This window comes from Epinephelus lanceolatus, chromosome 6 (assembly GCF_041903045.1).
Source record: "Epinephelus lanceolatus isolate andai-2023 chromosome 6, ASM4190304v1, whole genome shotgun sequence".
Taxonomy (NCBI): Eukaryota; Metazoa; Chordata; class Actinopteri; order Perciformes; family Serranidae; genus Epinephelus; species Epinephelus lanceolatus.
Genome location: NC_135739.1, coordinates 31,374,136 through 31,394,999, shown reverse-complemented (window position 1 = coordinate 31,394,999; position 20,864 = coordinate 31,374,136). Strand labels below are relative to the sequence as shown.

At 39.8% G+C, this 20,864-nt stretch overlaps 1 protein-coding gene across 1 annotated transcript in view; it reads left to right on the top strand.

Annotated features, from left to right (window-relative positions):
• The first annotated feature begins 1,892 nt into the window (after window positions 1–1,892).
• The window catches only part of ap1m3 (adaptor related protein complex 1 subunit mu 3), a 37,981-nt gene continuing 19,009 nt past the window's right edge, over window positions 1,893–20,864 (top strand). The window contains exons 1-4 of the mRNA XM_033620658.2: window positions 1,893–2,101; window positions 11,092–11,248; window positions 11,830–11,897; window positions 13,653–13,783. Of these exons, the coding sequence (XP_033476549.1) occupies window positions 2,060–2,101; window positions 11,092–11,248; window positions 11,830–11,897; window positions 13,653–13,783 (398 nt within the window). The 5' untranslated portion in view covers window positions 1,893–2,059. The remainder of the gene's footprint in view (window positions 2,102–11,091; window positions 11,249–11,829; window positions 11,898–13,652; window positions 13,784–20,864) is intronic.

The following is a 20,864-nucleotide window of genomic DNA, read 5'->3' as shown; positions in this document are numbered from 1 at the left end:
AATCTGTAGTTCAGAGGTATGTAGACCCTTAAAGTAAAAGGACCTATCTATCTATCTATCTATCTATCTATATCTATCTATCTATCTATCTATCTATCTATTTTTACATACATACACATATAAAGTATGCCCTACATATCCTCCTGAGACCCGAACTTTTGTTTGGTATGCGTTTTTAATTTCTCCTAGCTTTTTGGTATTAGTAGGACCTGATAGGTACAAAAAACAAAACCAAACACTGTCAATGATAGTAAAGTCCCAATATCCTAAAACAAGAGGATTATAAAGTCCCAATGTCCTTCAATGAGCTGATGATAGGTCCCCAATGTCTTCAGATGAGTACTTTCTAATTAACAGTGTCTCAGCTTGTTACAACCATAAAATGTGATCAGGTTTTGGACCACGTCCACTTTCGTTTCGGGGTCGGCAGCAGACTGACTTGGCAGAGATGGCTGCCATCTTGTTTTTACATTGGTGAATGTATTGTGATTTTACACCAGCATATACACTTAAACACTTGCAGTATATACCTGTATGCATGCATACATACACACACATGGCTGCAAATGCATACACTCACATACACACAAGTCTATCAACTATCAGGAGAGGCCATATTTCTGGGTAGTTCAATAATACATCATATTTAACAATATTACAGTGGCTGGTTTGATATTTTAATGTGAATATAACTGGTAACTGATTTCTCGAATAAGAACGTGTACAGTACAATATTTATAGTATATATAATATATATTATATATGGTTGTGCAAATTTAATCATTACAGCAAAAATATGATTTGCCACATTCTCATTTTTTCTTTTTTTTTTCTTGGAAAAGAAGTCAGAGGTTACATTGAGAATAGCGATATAGAGATGAAAACCATTACAAATCTTCAGTCAAAAATTATAAATGTGGGGGTTGTTAAGCATCACATTTCAGCCATATATAATATCCTACAAGGTGACAATAAACCAGAAGAACTTAGAGAAAAAACAAGATGGCAAGAGGAACTCGACTTAACACTATCTAATATTGAATAGGAAACCATAAGTCTATCATCACATAACACAACAGCATCTCAGTTCTGGTGAGAATATGCACGGAAATACCAGATGAGATATTTTGTAACACCTGTTCAACAAGACAAACTCAAACAATCAGTTACACCAAATTGCTGGAGAGACTGCAGAGAAAACCATGCTGATTATAGTCACATCTTTGGGTCTTGTCTGGTTTTAAATACTTACTGGAAATATATTTGTATAGAAATTAAAATTGTATCAAAAATTGACCTTAAAATTGGTCAAACTTGAATAATATGAACTTAGAAGTATACATAAATGGAATTATATGGATTTGTAAATGAGTGATTCTGTTTTGTTTTTCCTTTATTAGTGCTTTCTTTATTCATTTTGCTTAGTGCATTGTTATATATTTACCTCGGTTACATGTCACAGTGCTATCTCACATCTTGGAAAAAATAAAGTAAAAAAAAAAGTACAATATTTTACTCTAAAATATAGAGTTGTAATTTAATTCAGTAAATGCAGAAATCAATGTAAAACAAAACAAAAAAGAAAGAAAGAAAAAATAAAAAATACAAAAAAAAAACAGCCTTCATTACAAGTTAAAGTCCAGCAAAATTGAATTAAATAAAGTGTTTGCTCTAAAATATGCGTTCTGTATTAAAAATACTTTTGATACACATACATTATAACTCAACTAAAGAAGATAGCCTATGTCAAAATATATTCAGATACAGTAACGTTACAGTCTACTTAGTTACTTTCCGCCATTGATCACGCTGGTTGATTAAAATCCTCTTACCTAACCACCGGAAGTTGCAGCCTGCTTGTGTCACTAACGTCTAGCTTGACGCTCCGCTCCGGAAAAGCAGCGAGTTGCAGTGAAACGCATCGACTCAAGAGAGTGGAGGAGAGGAGGAAGGAGGATGATGGAAGCGAAAATAATCCCCTTTAAGTGACCCATATTTTACAGAAGACCTAAATATTATCTAGCCTAGTTCTCGTTCTCGAGGATTTTTCTCCACCAAGATGTCGGCGTCGGCGATATTTATCCTCGACCTGAAGGGAAAGGTAAGTTTGTGGCGACTTGTTGTTGGGGAAGTTGAGGGTTATGAACGAAGCACCTGCTGCTAATAAACTCCGGGGATGAGCGCTCATATAAAGTCCACAAAGTGAAGAGTATTTCTGTACTGTAGCAACTGTACATACCGGTAGGCCTATTACTTAGCCTACATGTCGTGGCAGAGACAGGCTAACTTACTGTATGTGCCCTGTAACCCAGATGAAGACACAGAGCAGTCAGGAAGAGAGGCTCAACTGGACTAACTCGTTTCACCAATGTGCAGTATACACGGAGGGCTTGTTCTTGTGCAGCGATGCAGCCTTTATTCTTTGTGATGTGTCCTATTTCAAAGTTTGAAACTTTACTTTCTGCAGCTCCCTTTAAAAGGACACTGAATGTGGTGGGAACATTTCCTTAAACATGTTGCAAAAGTGTGTCCTGACATGAGGTTTCTATTCAGATGAAATGCAGATTAAAGGGACAAACCCATATGTTAGGCACCTGTAGGCTACAGTATCAAGAGCTCAAACTATTAGTCGATTAAGCAGGATTAAGCAGTTAATCGATTAACCAGGAACATATAGATAAATCCTGTAGGACTGTTTTTTAAACCGACAGGCCAAATATTCAACTGTGAGGACTTGCTACTTTTTACAGTGACAAAGACACATAAACTCATCTCTCATCTTCATTATATTAAATGTCAAAAAATGTCCAAAACAACAGTCCAACACCCAATGTGTTCAGCTTACTATTAGAAACCTGAGAAAAACAGCAAAAATGTACATTTCAGAGGGTAAAATCTGTGCATTTCTTTCCATTTTTTGCTTAAAACTGATCAATCAACTACCAAAAAAGTTGTCAGTTAATTTTCGACTAATTATCTGAGCTTTAATATAATAAAAACTCCATGTCATGTCAGTGGATTTTGGATGGCAAAACAAGCAATTTGCAGTCTAAAATTCACATGGGAACATTTTCTCAACTTTCCGGTATTACCAGCCTGAACAATTGATAGAGAAAGTAACTGGCAAATTAATCGATAATAGAAATAGTCCTTCCTGAAAATGACTGTGTTCACATTTCTAAACTTTCTCCAAACTGCTTCTTAATTTGTACCTACATCTGATAAAAGAGAATTTTTACTACTTACTTTTGCTACTCACCTACTTACTTTATGGGGTTTTGCATCAAATCCTCACAGGGTTAATTTATTTGAGAGCAAGAAAAGAAATGGCCGGAGAAGTCTTATATGTTTGACAGTACAATACCCATCAGAGAAAAGGATCAGACCCACATAGCCTGGATGTCTGATTGTACAGATTAAAGGTTTTCTCTTTCCCTATCTTTCTATCTCTGCCCTGGGGCGAGTCAGTAGTGTCTCACCTTCAGTCCTCTCCCTCCCTCTGTCCTGACAAGGCGAGGTTCTCTGTCTTCTATTACTGTTGTATTGTTGTTGCAATTAAAACTCCTCTAAACTAGCATGCAAACAGGATGAAAATATTAAAAATGACACCAAATGTAGAAATAACCATATAATTGGTACACCCAGTAGCTCAGCGGGTAGAGCATACAAAGTTTGTGTCCTTGCTGCAGCAGCCATGGATTCGATTCCTGCCCATGTCCCTTTGCTGCATGTCACCCCCCTCTCTCTTTCCCTCATGCTCCAACTGTCCCATCAAATAAAGGCAAAAAAAAAATATTTAAAAAAAAAAAAAAGTCACATCTGCAATCTTGTATCGGCCAGAGCCAATGGTGTAGGTAGACAGGTCACTCCAGTGCTCACATTCTAGGCACAGTTGAAAAGACACAGCTACCACAGGAGCCACTTTCCCTCTCTGCCCTTTATCCCTCCACCCTCAGGCCCCCCTCCCCCCTCCTAAGTTGTAGCTCCTGGGCACTAGACCGCAAACTGCAGGCTGCTGGGACCTGCTATGTAGACTGAAATGTCAGGCTATTGAAATCAGAATGGCATCATTTGTTCCCAGTGAGGTTTTGGGTTGTAATGAGTTACAGTGCATTTTAATAATAAAATATAAGGTGTAACATTTTAGACATACAGCAGATGTTCTGAAAGAGCTACAGCTATTAGTTTTATATTATGTGTTTATTTATTTATTGAGCAGGGAGGGTGTACATTTAACCACAAACTGTGAATGAGTCAAAATTATCCAAGACTGATGAATTTTTATGAAATGACCCATAATAACTTTACTGATGCCCTAACTTTTCACTCAGTCTCATCAGGTCAACAAATGTTAGCATGCTAAACTAAGATGGATCTCTCAGTGCTGTGCCTCAAAGAGCTGCCAGCAAGCATCTTGACTTTTAGTTCTGTTGCACAGACAGTGTGAACGTCTGGCTGTTTAGAAAAAGAAGCACTGTGAGCAGGCACAATGTTAAATGCTTGCAATTGATAGACCAACTCAGTGGTGTCTTTTTGCTTCTTGAATGCTCCATTATTTTGTCTACAAGGGAGTTACTGTTAACCTCCTAACAGCCCTGTGACTTTAAAATATCATAATTAGTCTGCTACGAAGTTACATTTAAAGATTTGTGCAGTGGTTGTTTTTTCAGATGGTTGATGAGTGACACAAACTGACAAGGGAGTTCATTGCTGTTCCTATTTGCCTTCCAGTGGTACACTCCAGTGAGGGTTTTCTGGTTGCCATTTCCTTTTAGAGGTCAGCAGCGAGTTGGTCCTATTGATTTCACACATTGTAAACAGTCAATGATTTCTTTGTGTGTCCCAATAACTAGATCCCTGGACTGAGAATCCCTCAGTGATTTTTAAGGCCACCAGTGGGCTTAAAAAAAAGGAAAAGAGTTAGCTGTTGTTTTTGTGAAATTCAAGTAAAGCAACAAAAATGGTGAATCTTCTATATTTAAGCAGCAGCGGATCCCCACAGTAAGAAACTAACCTATACTGCTATGGAAAATGAGTTATGCTTTATGTGCATCATTTCTACTTACGCTATTTGTCACTGTGTCTGCATCAATCATCTGCCTTGTTTTCAGTCTGTGTTGAATATATACTTTAAATTATGTACTTCACCTTATTAAGTACACCTGTTCACACCTGCTTGTTAACACAATAGCCAATCACGTGGCAGCAACTCAATGCATTTAGGCATGTGGTCATGGTCAAGATGACCTGCTGAAGTTCAAACCGAGCATCAGAATGGGGAAGGAAGGTGATTTACGTGACCTTGAACGTGGCGTGGTTGTTGGTGCCAGACAGGCTGGTCTGAGTATTTCAGAAACTGCTGATCAACTGGGATTTTCACACACAACCATCTCTAGGGTTTACAGAGGATGGTCTGAAAAGTTGAAAATATCCAGTGAGCAGCAGTTCTCTGAGTGAATATGCCTTGTTGATGCCAGAGGTCAGAGGAGAATGGCCAGACTGGGTCGAGATGATAGAAAAGCAACAGGAACTCAAATATCAGAAGACCATCTCTGAACAAACAACACGTTGAACCTTGAAGCAGATGGGCTACAGCAGCAGAAGACCACACCAGGTGCCATTCCTGTCAGCTAACAACAGGAAACTGAGGCTACAGTTCACACAGGCTCACCAAACTTGCGCAATAGAAGTTTGTAAAAAAAAAAAAAAAAATTGCCTGGTCCGATGAGTCTCGATTTCTGCTGCAACATTCAGATGGTAGGGTCAGAATTTAGCATAGACAACATGAAAGCATGGATCTATCCTGCCTTGTATCAACGGTTCAGGCTGGTGGTGGTGGTGTAATGGCGTGGAGGATATTATCTTGGCACACTTTGGGCCCCTTAGTACCAACTGAGCATCCTTTAAACACCACAGCCTACCTGAGTATTGTTGCTGACCGTGTCCATCCCTTTATGACCACAGTGTACCCATCTTCTGATGGCTACTTCCAGCAGGATAACGCACCATGTCACAAAGCTCAAATCATCTCAAACTGGTTTCTTGAACACGACAATGACTTCACTGTACTCCAATGGCCTCCACAGTCACCAGATCTCAGTCCAATAGAGCACCTTTGGGATGTGGGGGAACAGGAGATTCGCACCATGGATGTGCAGCAACTGTGTGATGCTATCATGTCAATACCGACCAAAACCTCTGAGAAATGTTTCCAGCACATTGTTGAATCTATACCACGAAGAATTAAGGCAGTTCTGAAGGTAAAAAGGGTCCAATCCGTAGGGTTGGGTACCGAAACTCGGTACTTTTTGTACTTGGTACCGATTCACGTCGGTGAGGTGGAGGCAGAGCGAGAGTGCATGACTCGCACCTCAGACTCAGCAACAATGGCGAGCCAAAAGCGGTCCAAAGTCTGGCTGCACTTCACGCCAGCTGACGAGACCGTGCTCGCTGCAATATTTGCGATGCAACGTGCAAGGCGCTCGGGGGAAACACTTCCAATTTAAGGAATTGTATTTATTTCTATTTTTGAATTTTCAAAATAAATGCATGTGCAGACAAAAGTTAACGTGCAGCACTGTTCCTAAATGTTCTCAATAAAATGTTGAAACTGAGAAGTTTAGACTTTAAAAAGTACCGGAATAAGGTACCGTTTGGTAACGGTACCGAATTCCAGATACCGGTACTGGTACTATATCGGTTCAATTATGAACGGTACCCAACCCTACCAACCCGGTACTAGCAAGGTGTACCTAATAAAGTGTCCCTTGAGTGTCTTTTGTTTTTTTATTCTGCCTTCTGTCAATCTGTTTTTGCTGCAAAAAATGTCTTATTTTATTTTATAAATCTTTTACTCCAAACCTCTTTGAGCTGCTTGTCATGTATGAATGTCATGTACGATTAGATCTGTAGGAATGTGATGGAGGATGTAATATTTGTATTATGTATTCATAAACGCCAGCCCAACTTACCAGAATATGTTTCTACCAGACAGTATGGTGTGTTAACACTCTCACAGTAGAATTTAATGAGACCTGGACTATTAAGTAGCTGCGCTCAGCTTTGGGGCATGAAATATGCTAACTGTTTGTGTGAGGTGTTCTGTTTGATGTGTTCTGCCTCTGCTGAGTATACGGCGCTATCTGATGTTTTCTTTTCTAATCTGGGTGTTACTGACACACAATTGAACCAGCCTGCTATGACAATGGCATGTTAACTCTAAAACCTTAAGGTGGAACGTAAGCTCTTCTAAGTCATAACTGCAAATGTAGCAGGGACATAATTGTTACTGCTTCCAGCTTTATACTGCATGGAGTGTCAAATGATTGAATCTGTAAGCTGGCAACTCCCCTTACATCTCACTGTGCTGTTATCCCCACATCCAGTTATCAGCTACAGAGCTGGCTGACTGAAAAACACGTGGCTGGTTGGCAAAAAGAACTTTAAACACACATCAATACACCGACCATAGGGTGTTAGAAACAGCAGAATGGGTAATAGAGCAGTGAGAATTTGGATAAGTGTTTTTGTTTTGTGCCATTTTAATTTATCCATGGTGCAACTAATGATTATTCATTTATCATTTCATCAACAAAATGTCAGAAAATAGCAAAACAACAACAACACCCACACAATTTCTCACACCCCAAGATAATTTGGGGAATTTATTATTTTTTTTTTTGCTCAACAACACAGTCAACAACACAAAGATGTTCAGATACCCTAATCCTCACATTTGAGAAGCTCCAAATAAGCAAGTATTTTATTCCATTGTTGAAATTGTTCATTTTCAGTTGATTCAGTCAGCGATTAATTGTTTCAGCCCTAACTCTAAACCAACATGAACTCTTTAATTGTAACAAGCTATGACTTTTAATTCATCAGTAGTGATTGGGTATACTGCCAGCATTAACTGCTCAAATAAATTGCTGATCTAGTCCAGTTTGGGGCAGACCAGTTGATAAGTTTCCACTATTACTCTCTCTGTTGTGTTTTTCTATCAAAGTTTACTTCCAGAACAACAAAGTGAACCTCTGGATACCGTTCCAGGGGTCTTCGGTATTGCAGCTCTTTTTTGATACCAAGATTTGTCTATACCTCATTCCCTGTCTCTGATGACCTCTGAACTTTTCGCTCTGTGGTTTCTGTCTCCTCTTACAGAAGCCGAGCAGTAGCCTGTTCATATCCTTTTTTCTCCCCCAGATTACTTTACTCTCCTGGCATTTCTTTTTTGTTTGTTTCTTATTTCCTCCTGCCTTTGTTGTGTGCTGCCCCTGTGTGACCCCTACGCAGCAGACTCCACTATTAAAGAAAGGGGGGTAAGCTGTGTGTCTGTGTGTCTGTGTGTGTGTGTGTGTGTGTGTGTGTTATCTAGATACCTCAAGTGTAGAAGCTTTGATCTCTTTCTTCACTTCACTCTGTGTGTCCGGATTCTAGCAAGACTGCTGACTCATCTTGTTGCGTGCGTGCGTGTGTGTGTGTGTGTGTGTGTGTGTGTGTGTGTGTGTGTGTGTGTGTGTTTCGATTAAGATTAGAAGGTGTGCTGGTTTCTCAGGGTTAAATGAAGTGAATCTTTGATAATACGTTAAAAGACATTATAAATGTGCAATTCTGTGATAAAAACATCTCTGTTATGTTTTCATCACTTTAAATCCACTTATTACAAGTGCCATTGGAAGTGTAACTTGAGTTTCTGGGTCATCTTTTGTAGTTCTTGTTTGTATTATTTTCAGTGTATCCACAATAGAGTTTGTTTTTTTGCAGAAAATGTGTGCAGTAAATGTCCAATCTCAGAACCCATCAGCCCATCGGTCTGACGACAATAAGCCTCTGGAGGAAATGGTTAATATTTTGGAGGCCCCAGTGTAGCCAGCAAAAGTCCGGGCCAAGACTTCCTTTTGTACCAGTCACTTTGGCTAATCTTTATAAGGAGATATCTGCATAAGAATGGAAATGATTTAAAAAATGCTAATAAAAAGCTAAATCACTGTTTGATGATAGCCAGTGGGCTTAGAGACCACATTTCCGCCAATGCATTTCACGTCTTTTGCTTTCCACACAGACAGTTTACCTGCCACTCAACCGTAATTGGTCAGCAGTACCTGGATTCCAAATAGAAACCGGAACACTTTAGAAACAAACATCTTGTACGGTTGCCTACAGATTCTGAGTGTCAGTCTTACAATCAAAGAAAGACGGTGTTTTTTATAGACACAGCAGTTTGCGCTGACATTCAACCTTTAAAAGTCCTCCAGTGACACCAATCTCAAAAGAACAGAATGCATGCAGTCATAAGAAGGTTTCTTTTTGGTATTGGGGGAAAGGCTGCAATCATAGAAGCGTCCGCAAGTAATTGACTAGCTAGGAAGTTACATTTATCAGCCAAAACCCATCTTTTACGGGTTCTCTGCTCTTTTTAGAGGGTTGTTGAAAGCTTTCTGGAGAATGTGGGGACTCACTGACAAAGACGAAGATTCAAAATACACACAAGGAAAAATGATTTATGGAAACAGCATTTAAGTTTAGCATTTTGGAATGCTAACATTTGCGGCTCATGGGAATGCTGTTGGTTTTGCAGGCATTTGGTCATAGGCCAAATTAAACTTTCAACGTGATGTCGATGTTATAATTCACTCTGACAGGAATGTGAATGTACAAATGAAGTTTCATGGCAATCCAGTCAATGGTTGTAGACATTTATCTCAAAACTACAAAGATCGGTGCTAGCGGAGAACTCAGTGGGTCACTAAAGTCAGTAGGATTCATTCTGGGAGGATCATTAAAGTCTGTACTGATCCAAAAATAAATCCAAAAGACACATTTCAGTCTGAACCAAAGTTGCAGACTGACATTGCCATCCATACAGTAATGCTGCTGTATGGATAAAAATAACAGCACCTTTTGTTTGATTGACACTCCACAGAAAAGCTCCTGTGATGGACTGAACATCAGAAATGAGTGAATTAAGTTAATGTTTTATCTTCATGGGCACTTCAGTTTTCAGTAATGTCTCGTAACTTTGTAAAGAACAATTTTTGGGGCCTTTTGCCAAGTTGTTAAGCAAAGGGAAAAGACATGCAACAAACGTCCCAGGCCAGAATTGAATCGAGGATGTTGCGATAACATTTTATGTGCAATATAACCACTAAGGGCACTATGACACCACAACTTCTAACGGCTAACCAGCAAGTTGGCACAGTTTTGTTTGCCATGATTTCAAAGTTGAAAATCGCTCCAGCTTTGGTAAAGTCTGCATAAGCTCCTGATTGACTTGATTTCTTTATTTATTTCAAACATGGAAAACCACAACAAAACAAGAAAAACAAGTGAAATGAACAGTACACATCAAGCAAACTATCAATACACAAATTCTCATAAAAAAGACAGCAATAAACAATATTAAATATTTACATGTCCAAAAAGGAGCAGAAAGAAATGCATTTTATATGGCCCTATCCCTTTTCCATAACTTAAACAATGAACTATTTAAAATACAGTATATATAACTCAAAATCAATTGGATAGAAATGAAACAGTTGAATAGCTGATTTTCCTCCTAGCAGCCCTTCCTCATCCCTATACCTTTTAAAGATTATTTTACTGTATATCTTCTTGAATTGATTTATATTTGGACTTTGCGTAAGTTCTATATCTGAATCATTCCACAAATTGAAACACACAGACTCTTCATAGTGGTATGAACTTGAATTTTAAATTTCCTCTTGAATTACAACCTCTCTCTACGTCTGAGAACATTTTTTGTATGCTACCCTAGGTAAAGTATTTCTTGCATTATACATTATTTGGGCAGTCTTCAATTCAACTAGATCCTTGAATTTAAGAGCATGTGACTTTTAAACGAGTGTGTTTCATGTTGAGAAGGTGGTCATTCATCATTCATCATCCAGTATTCAAATTGGAAACACACTGTGTTATTTCCATCCGTAAGATTAGAGGTTCTCGTCAGCCCGTAGCTCTTGAAGCATGTTTAAGCTTGAGTGCTCAGGTTTGGTGTCTCAGCCAAAAGCTATGTACATTTAATGACTATGTCTATATAATGTCTATACTTTGTTCTTTACATTCTGGTTCCAGGTGCTGATCTGCCGTAACTACATGGGGAACATGGACATGAATGAGATCGACCACTTCATGCCGATCCTGATGAAGAGGGAAGAGGACGCTGAGATGACACCACTGATCACCCACGGCAACTCACACTTCATGTGGATCAAACACAGCAACCTTTACTGTATCCGTTTGTGTCTTTCTGTTTAAATGTCACAACCCTCCCATCAGTCATATCTGCAGAGAAATTAGTGAATATAAAACGTAGCAGTGATTTACAGCCTCCTACACATATACCTTGATGGTCTTTAATGCTAAGTTGTCTCCAGCTTCATTACAAGTCCTGTTCTTCTCATCTCAGCTGCAGGCAGCTTCACAGCTTCTGTATCATCACATCATGTTTCACATCCAGTTGAAAAATTGAACAGAGATTCACTGTGATGTGTTATGCGCTGTATATCCTCCTCTCTCAATGCAAGATTGGGCAGTCAAACTTCCTTACACATTATTAATTCAGCATGATATTGCAGTTGTGGTATTCCCAGTGCACTGCATTAGACAACTGAGCTGTTTTACCTCCCTGTGGCCATGTTCTCAATTGCTTGCGACTGTGATGCATTCTGCTAACTTTTCTTTTCATTGCATTCATCTAATAACCACCCACAGTCTCTCAAAGATGTTCACTACATGTCTTCCATCTGTTCATTCAGCTCAGATACTGTCACTTGTACATGTGCAGTTATTTCTTAACAGCCTGTTCTTCAGTGGTGGCGATGACGAAGAAGAACGCCAATGCTGCCCTGGTGTACTCCTTTCTGTATAAAATTGTCCAGGTGCGTCTGTCTCTCGAGACTTCAGTCCAAATCTTTACCTTCTACTTGTGCTGATGTGTCATCAACCCTCCCAGCCTAACTGAAGTCTTGTCATGTGCTTATTTGTATCATATTGGTTGATTTAAGGCTCTGTTATATCGGCAAAATGCATGTCAAGATGTCCAGATTTTTTTTTTAAATGAGTACATTACTTTTTAATTAAGTACACCTAATTGGGCCATGCCATTGTCACCTACTGTACTGTTTTTTAAAATATGTTTGTGATTTGTTTGTTCAAACCAATGATTGTACACAAAGATGCATGGCAACTCCCTTTAAGTAAAGCCAAAACATCTCAATCGCCCCCTGGTGGCTGGCTGCAGTATAGGTCATAAACCCAGCCCCCTCCATGTAAGCGGATAGGACATGGGCCAAACTAAGAAATCAAGAAGTCATATCAATTTTTACCAAAAATGGTTTCTGGCATTTTAGACTGTTCTTATCATGCTGATGTGTGATTATGTATTCATTTTTGGTATTTATTAGTTATTTAACAGTATAAAAAGGGGTGTGTGACATCATGATTGACAGCTGTGTGTGCCAGTTAGTGTGCTCGCCAACATTTGCACTGATCAGGATTGGGTCTTCTTCGAACACTTCTAATGCTGTGATCCATTTACGTTGCTACGAGCGGTGAGACTCAAGATGATGTCGTAAAATGTCGTAACTTTCTGTTTAAATTGGCGGTATGCGTCCCCGTTTGCATTTGTACCATTTACGACCTAAACATAAACAAAGATGGATGCCTCCAAGAAAGCAGTCGTCGCTATTGCAGTAGCGGAGCCTTTATTATTAGCAACACTGCTAGCTACTTTCACCAACACCAACAGATAAACACATCATAAAGCATTCCCATAAGGCATTATAATGTGTATGAGTAATTAAAATGAAGACTCAGATTTGCTAAACAGTAAAAATAATTGTAAAGAGCAGAGCCACTTATGGTAGATATAGGCCGTAGCCATCTTTGCTTTCGTCAGTCTTTCGAAACTCGTAGTCCTCTGAGATCGTACGAGACCACTACTGGTAGAACCGTCTCAAAGAGGCATGTCATGAGGTGTCGCTGCGTAATTTTGCGCAGCTTCCTGTCTTTCCTACCGTCTTACTAGCGGTAAGATCTATATGGAACAGCCCATAATTGCTACTGCACAGATCATGGCTCCAAATGATGTCACCAGCGCAAGATGGCAGCTCCCATGTCTGGGATATTTTGGCTTCATTTTTGTACAGTGTTTTTGTGTCTTTATATACAATGTATATTTTAAACCCACTTGCAATACTCTTTATGTAGCATGAAACACAAGTTATGTTGTTAAAGTTATCTGAAGTTTGAACTGAGGTGGCAGATTGTATGATTTTAATACAAACCAACCAGAAATTGGTATTTTGAGCGATCATTATAGGCATTTTATGTGATTGCGATTTGATTACCACATGACCAGCCAACCAGACAACATGAGGTTCAACTAAACATTTTATTCACTTGGCTGTTTTCTTGCTGCATATATCTGTTTGTTTTTGTGCCTTTGATTAAAAAAATGTCCACTATGGATTTTTGCTTCTTGTACACAGCCAGTAGATGCCATTTATGTATACTTTCCTTACCAATACATAATGCGAAAACATGGCAGTACAGCCAGACAACTTGCATATCATATAGCTATGATAGTATAATGTGTAGTGTGTTTAACTGCATCTGCCTGTTTGTGTCTGCAGGTATTCAAGGAGTACTTTAAAGAGCTTGAGGAGGAGAGTATCCGTGACAACTTTGTGACGGTGTACGAGCTGATGGACGAAGTGATGGACTTTGGTTTCCCTCAGACAACTGACAGCAAGATCCTCCAAGAGTAAGAAAACCATAGTAACATTGCTGTGTCTGTATGTTCATGCCTGATCATACAAGTGGCTAATATTGACAAAACGTAAAGCCACAGTGTGTAGGAATTTCTCCCATCTAACGTTGAAATCATATATTGTATTCAAACAGATAGCGCCTCACTGTTTCAAACACGTATTGCAACAACTGTAGCCACTGTGTACCAAAAAGCTATGATAACACTGATGAAACCATGTCATCTGATACTACATGGAGTATTCATTCAGGCTCCTACATAGACACACGCGACGCGAGTTGACAAACCCCCTCCTCACCATGCTGGCTGTGTTTACAACGTAGGACTGTTGGGGCGGATGAAAATTGAAACAAACCGATCACGTCTTGTCTTTTGACAACTGACAAGTGGCTCAACCTCACACACCTCATCCCTCTCCTCGCATTACTGCGCCGCTAACAGCTGTTAGTGGCCAGCGGCACTACTGCCGCATAACAAAGTCTCACTCTTTGAGCATAATGCAGGATCATGTATTATGCAGCATCACGGGAGACGGAATCCTCGTCACCAAGAAAGTGCAAAAGGGAATCAAAAAGGCAGCGTGACCGGCGAATTAAAAAAACAAGGGTCAGCATTGGGGTTGCCTTTCCCAGGTGGAGAGAGCTGCTGAAGGAGAAAGGTAATACAATCACAGGCCAGCGCTAACAGCGGCTAACAGTGGCTAACAGTGGCTAACAGCGGCGCAGTGATGCGAGGAGAGGGATGAGGCTGTTAGCGACCGGCGAATTAAAAAAACGAAGGCCCACATCGGGGTAGCCTTTCCCAGGTAGAGAGAGCTGCTGAGGGAGAATGGTAATGCAATCACAGGCCCATTCTCCCTCAGCAGCTCTCTCTACCTGGGAAAGGCTACCCCGATGTGGGCCTTCGTTTTTTTAATTCGCCGGTCACGCTGCCTTTTCTATTCCCTTTTGCGCTTTCTTGGCAACAAGGATTCTGTCTCCCATGATGCTGCATATGCATGATCCTGCATTATGCTCAAAGAGTGGGACTTTGTTTCAAATTTGACAGGGTAGTAGCGAAGCGCCTCTTGCTCCTCTCCTTCGGCTCCTCAGTCACGCAGTGCTGGCCTGGCTCTCAACGAAAACGCAGAAGGCGGTGCTGTATGTCCCTTGCTGGCGGGTGTATTCTCAAGATGGCGAAACGTAATGGAACCCCACAGACGACTTACCCGCACAATGTACAAACAAATCCGAAATTCTCCTTTTACAAGAATAAGTCAGATTGTAGGTGGAGGTAATAGTACACCAGTGATGACATATTTATGAATGCTGACATCAATTTTTGCCAATAAACAACTGAAAATGTTACACATTGTCCCTTTAACAGTGCAGCAGCTACTGCATAATTATTTTTCACAAACCATAAAAAGGTGCCAGTGTTTTACATGTGACAATACTTGGATCAATTATATGTGCTGGCACTGTGTGCAGGCATTTTAAGTGTAACATTAATCAGACTGATGAGGGTAGAAGGTTAAAGTTTGAAACTCTCAAAAGGCTGTAACGCACTGAGGCACTTCAGTCTGATTTTAACGTAACCACATTAGCTCAAGTGGAGCCTGTATCGTCCATCAGGGAACAAAACATGAAAGTTTTTCAGCGAGATAACAGCTTCGTATTTCATACTGTAGTCACTAGCAGAGATGGGAGTGAGAGTACTCCATGATTCTGTTTGAAGTGCCATTGGCTTTATTTGTTGTTTTTCATTCAGCAAAGTACAGCTGGTGACTAAAGCTATAATGAATGCTAGAACTTCATTCAGTGAGTGAAATGACCCTAAGCAACCGCTATTCTTGGGCTGTTCTCGGTGTACACAAGGTTGTTTTGCTTTTTCCCTCTTCTTGGTTTATCAGAGAGGCATTTGTTTGCATGGCAAGAGCTTGACGTTCACTTCACAATACCGTGATAGAGTGGATTCTGTGTGCACATGATCAGCTTTGCTTCAAATGAATGTTGACTTTGTGTCAAATTTTATATTTGCATTGTCTATTGTTTAAAACTTTCATGTCTCAAATGCGATTTTTCTGCTAATATGTGAGTAATGTTTAATTTGGTGTGGTGTTTGTGCGCCAAGGCTTGGCTGAGGTTTTGCGTGTGTGTGTATGTGTGTGCGTGTGTGTGTGTGTGTGTGTGTGTGTGAGTACAGTATGTGTGTTTGGTGTCTGAATAGGGCTGATAATTACCAGGCTCCTATTGGCACTCAGACACAATGACACCGTCAGCTGGACGCACTCGAGACTCTCAGACAGAAAAGCCCTTGCTCTTCTCCAAGGAGACACACAAAAGTGTCATTTCTCTCATGCACACATACATGCACACACACACACACACACACACACACACACACAGTACAGTACACATACAGACATCCACTGTGTCTCTGTTTGACAGCTATTCCAGTTCTCTGACCTTTTTGTGACCCGCCAACCACAAAAACGCGTGTGTGAACACGTGTGTGTGTGTGTGTGTGTGTGTGTGTGTGTGTGTGTGTGTGTGTGTGTGTGGGTGGATGTAAGAGACTGAGCAAGCGAGACTGCAGCAATGCATGTTAGCGTGTTCATGTGTGTATCTTTGTATGAACCCTCATGTGCGTGGGTGTTAGTGTGTATGTGTTTGTTGTGATTGCTATTGTTATGCTAATCTCTCAGTTTGCTGCCAAGCCCCGCTTCCCGATCCTTTCATTAGCATTTGTGAGGAGAATCAGGGCAAAACAGAACAAACAGCAAAGCAACAAAACAACCCAACGTCGACCTCAAGCCCACTTGTCGCCGCCTTTTATCTCTCAGCACTGTCAGACATTGCTATGTGACAAAGCATGCGTTCAAGACCCTCTAGGTGGGTGGAACTGGGACGGAAAACTCGGGAGAACATTTTGCCTCAATCCGTCAATCAATCTAAAACTTGTTTATTTAGCACTTTTTTGTTATTGACATTAACATAGAAAGGAAATGTACATTGGGGCTGAAAACTAGACCCTTCACTTTGTTTTGTGTTTGTGAAGTAGGCTTTGATTAGCTTCATGGGTCATAACACTTGGCCAGTGCTTGAACAGTTAGCTTGGTTTTGAGTGCTGTGAGGCGTCAGTGCTAACCACTGTATCACTGTGCTGTATTGTTGAACCGGTGACACAGATATATACAGTACATCTGCAGTTTTGGTTACCAGAAGCACAGTGCAATCTGGAAACAAGTCTGGTGCAGGATAGACACATTATTAATACCCATGCTCTTTGACATGCGCCCAACTACGTACAGCCCATCTCTCAAATTAGAAACCACATATGGAACACAGATACCATCCCTGTTGCTGTATTTAGTCGACTGAAAAGAAAGACCTCGTACAGATACACATGGGACATCATGTGTGACATTGATGATATGAATCACAAACGCAATGACATTCCAGAATTAGTACATTGTCTGCATTTAACAGTTTCAGCAGCGGCACTACTTCACCCACTGTGTCGCAGCCAGATTTTGGGGGGGGGGGGGGGGGGGCTGTAGAATTTCCAAACAGATACAGCCGCAAATTATTTATTACGGCTTTGCAGTTTTCAGGAGGAGCTTGAGGATAGCAGATTGGTGTGAAACACTGGGTCAGTGTGTTATTGACTCCAGGGGGAAATGCTCAGGTCTCTGGAGGTGAAAAAAAAGGTGAGGGGCAGCTGTAAATAGGAGAGGAGAAGGGGGGAAGAGAAAAGGTCAGAGGAAAAGATCACTGTTGCTGTTTGGCTTTTTATTTGTGTTAGTTTAAAATAGTAGGGCACATTTCCATTTGAGCAGTTGATGGAGTTGAATAGAAACAGATCTGAGGTACATGGTTATGAAACATCTGTATCCTGTCCTTCTGTGAATATTAGCCGTTCTCGACAGGAGGTTCAAGTACAGGTCAACAGCATCAATTCAGACTGTTTACAACAAATTGTGTAAAACATCATTTGTTTTCTTAAAAATGCCTGCCAAGGTTACTGTACATATCATCCGGCATACATCAGTAGGGTCACATCTATTTTTAGCAAGTACCAGATAAAAAAAATCATGCACTGTAAATACATCTGATTTACTGTCTGTATTATACAGTCCATGTTGCCAACATACAATCAGTTTGCTAACCAAACTGACAAAGTAAACAGAAAATGAAATATATGTTTAATTAAGTTAGGATATTGTGTTATGTTGGACATTATGAAACATGAAAATAACCAGAGGGGCACTCGGAGAGCGCAGACCTCCCCCAAGGCCAAAACTTCAGTCTTCTGTTATGCAAATCTGCAAGCTACGTCTGAATATATATATCTACAAAACTCCTACAGTTATATCAAAATATGGTTTTGCCTAATCACTCCATCTCAGCTGTGCGGCATATTAGCTTATTATGTGCTTCTAAACTGAAAATATTTCATGTACATACATTTGTGAAAACTAGAAATCACTTTATCATGTACATATGTTCACATATCAAATGCTTAGACTGAAGTAACATCATGAACAGCTTGTTATCAGAAACAGTTGTTACAAAAAACTATACATTCACAAGCACTTAATTTTTACTTTAAATTTGCATATAGAAAAAAAACATATTACAGAAACCAGCTTGTTCTCATTCTTCTTCAAATACTGGTGCCTTGTCAGTGACGCTGTCGGACAGCATAAATTTAAAATGCCACTGGTAATAGGGTAACATAAGGAGCTGGAAAGTTCCTATAGTGTGGGTGGGAAGGGAAGTGGACGGGTCAAACAAACCCCAGTCTTTCACCCAGGAGCCCACTTTTTGTTTCCTGTCTGAATGTTGAGCCAAACCATGATAGGTTTTTTTCAAACCCTAACCACGTACTTTTGCTCTCTTAACCTAATTATGTGCTTTTATTTACAAAAGTAAATATGAGGTGTTTTACCAATGTTTTAAGTTTATTTCGAGCCTTATATTGTTGGTTACACAGTCTGTTAAATCTGAATTAGCCTATTACCATTCCGAATACGTCTAAATGAGCATTCATTAATATTTTTTACTCTGCAGCGGGCTGTTTATGATTATGTGGTGGTACTACTTAAACTTTGAAGCGTTGGCAGTGAAAGCAAATCTGTCCATGCAGTTTAAAATTCTGTGTTGTCCTCTGAGACTTTTTCTTTTTTGGACTCCATAGCTAGCCTAGCTAGGTAGGGCGGCTGTGGCCCAGGAGGAAGAGCGGTCCTTCCCTAATCAGAATGTTGATCCCCGGCCGCTGCCGTCCACATGTCTGAGTGTCCTTGTGTGACATACTGAACTACAAATTGCTCCTGATAGGTGCGAGTGAATAGGTGGCACCTTATTATGTTAGCCTCAGTTACCAGTGTATGGCTATGTGTTTGAATGGGTGAATGCTGGCTTGTGTTGTAAAGTGCTTTCAGTGGTCACTAAGACTACAAAAGCCTATATAAATGCATTCCATTTAGTATTTACTGAGCTAGAGAGACTCTGCCTTGCTGTCCCGCCAATGAGGTTATGCAAAATTTAAAGGAAAAGGCACCAGGCTGTACATGTGTGCTACACGTTTGAGTTGACAGAATGTTAAAATATTTTTTTATTTGGTGTATAGGCTGCAGTTTTTTTAATGAAATATTTTTAATGCAATGTTAAATATTATTTGAAATTTTAAATATTAACTGTTATTTATTTCCATATAATTTTTTGTTAAAGCCACTGGAGAGGGGCTAAAGAGCCATATGTGGCTCATGGTGTGTGCTGTAGTGCTGTAAAGTGTAATGCTCTTCTTTTTGAAGATCCCACCCGATTACCAAAGTTACATAGTTCAATTTCAGGTGTTGGAGCATGAAGTGGGAAGGACAGAGGTGCTGTTATAACAAGTCAGTGTCTCATCTAAGTGATGTCGAAGCTGTTATTGTAAGGTAAAATAAGTTGCATAATGTTGTGCGTCAACAAAATTAACAAAAATAATTTGTTTATCTGCCCTGTGATTTGGATCAGCTTCAAAATGTAATAGTTCTTCTTCTTTGGCACATGTTACAGCCTTCTACCAAGTTTCATTAAAATGGTGTCAGTAGTATTGCCGTAATCCGTAATGCTGACACACAAACAAACCAAATGAAACCAAAAACATAACCTCCTTGGCTGAGGTAATTAACACCCCAAAATTGGAATAACTGTTTTGGAAATGATATTCCAGGGAAAATTGGATGTCAGCTCTGCGGTGGAAACAAGGCTAGTAAGAAGGAAACAGTGGCAGCGGGGGGGGCAGGTGTTTGGGTTGAAAACAGGCCTGGTCACATGTTGTTTATCTATGTACAGCTCTGTACTATTCTCATGACAGTTCAATATGTCTCCTTGGACACAGTCAGAGGATTGTTGAAACAACCTCTCCTGCATGCACACTAAGAGACGACCTACAGTACTGTGCAGTAAATAGGGGATGGATGGATCAACAGATACACAAAACATACTCTTGCTGATAACTTTAATGTATGAATAGATATAAACTGATTTGTGTTTGACACAGTCAGTGCTAGGGCACTTACATTAATTATTCATAAATCTAATAATATATTTTAAAGCTGCAACAATCAATATTTTTATGATAACAATACATCAAATGAATACATGTAATATAAAACAGAAAGGTTTCTCAGTAAAGCTCTTAACAGAATCCAAACCTATTAAAGAGATGATCTGGCATCTCCTGGTGGCTCAAACTTCTTTAAGACGCTTGATACCAGGGTTTTATTTTCCTAAGCAGCACTTCATATCTTCATATTCTTTACTATCATGTAAAGAAATGCATGCAAGTCATAACATTACATGAGGCTCTAGTCACAACAGGTTTATATAAATCTCCATTTTACAATTACATCCATGAGTAATCTTCATACAACAGGATTACCAAACTTCTTTAATTCATTCACAGTAGAACAGCTCATTTATTTCAGTATTGCCATTCCCTTGTATTTTTCTTCACATTAAGAATCGTATTGTGTCGTTGAGTCTCATGATATTAGTCTTCTGCAGGTGACAGTCTTTAAAGAAGATTAAGAGATTGAATAGTT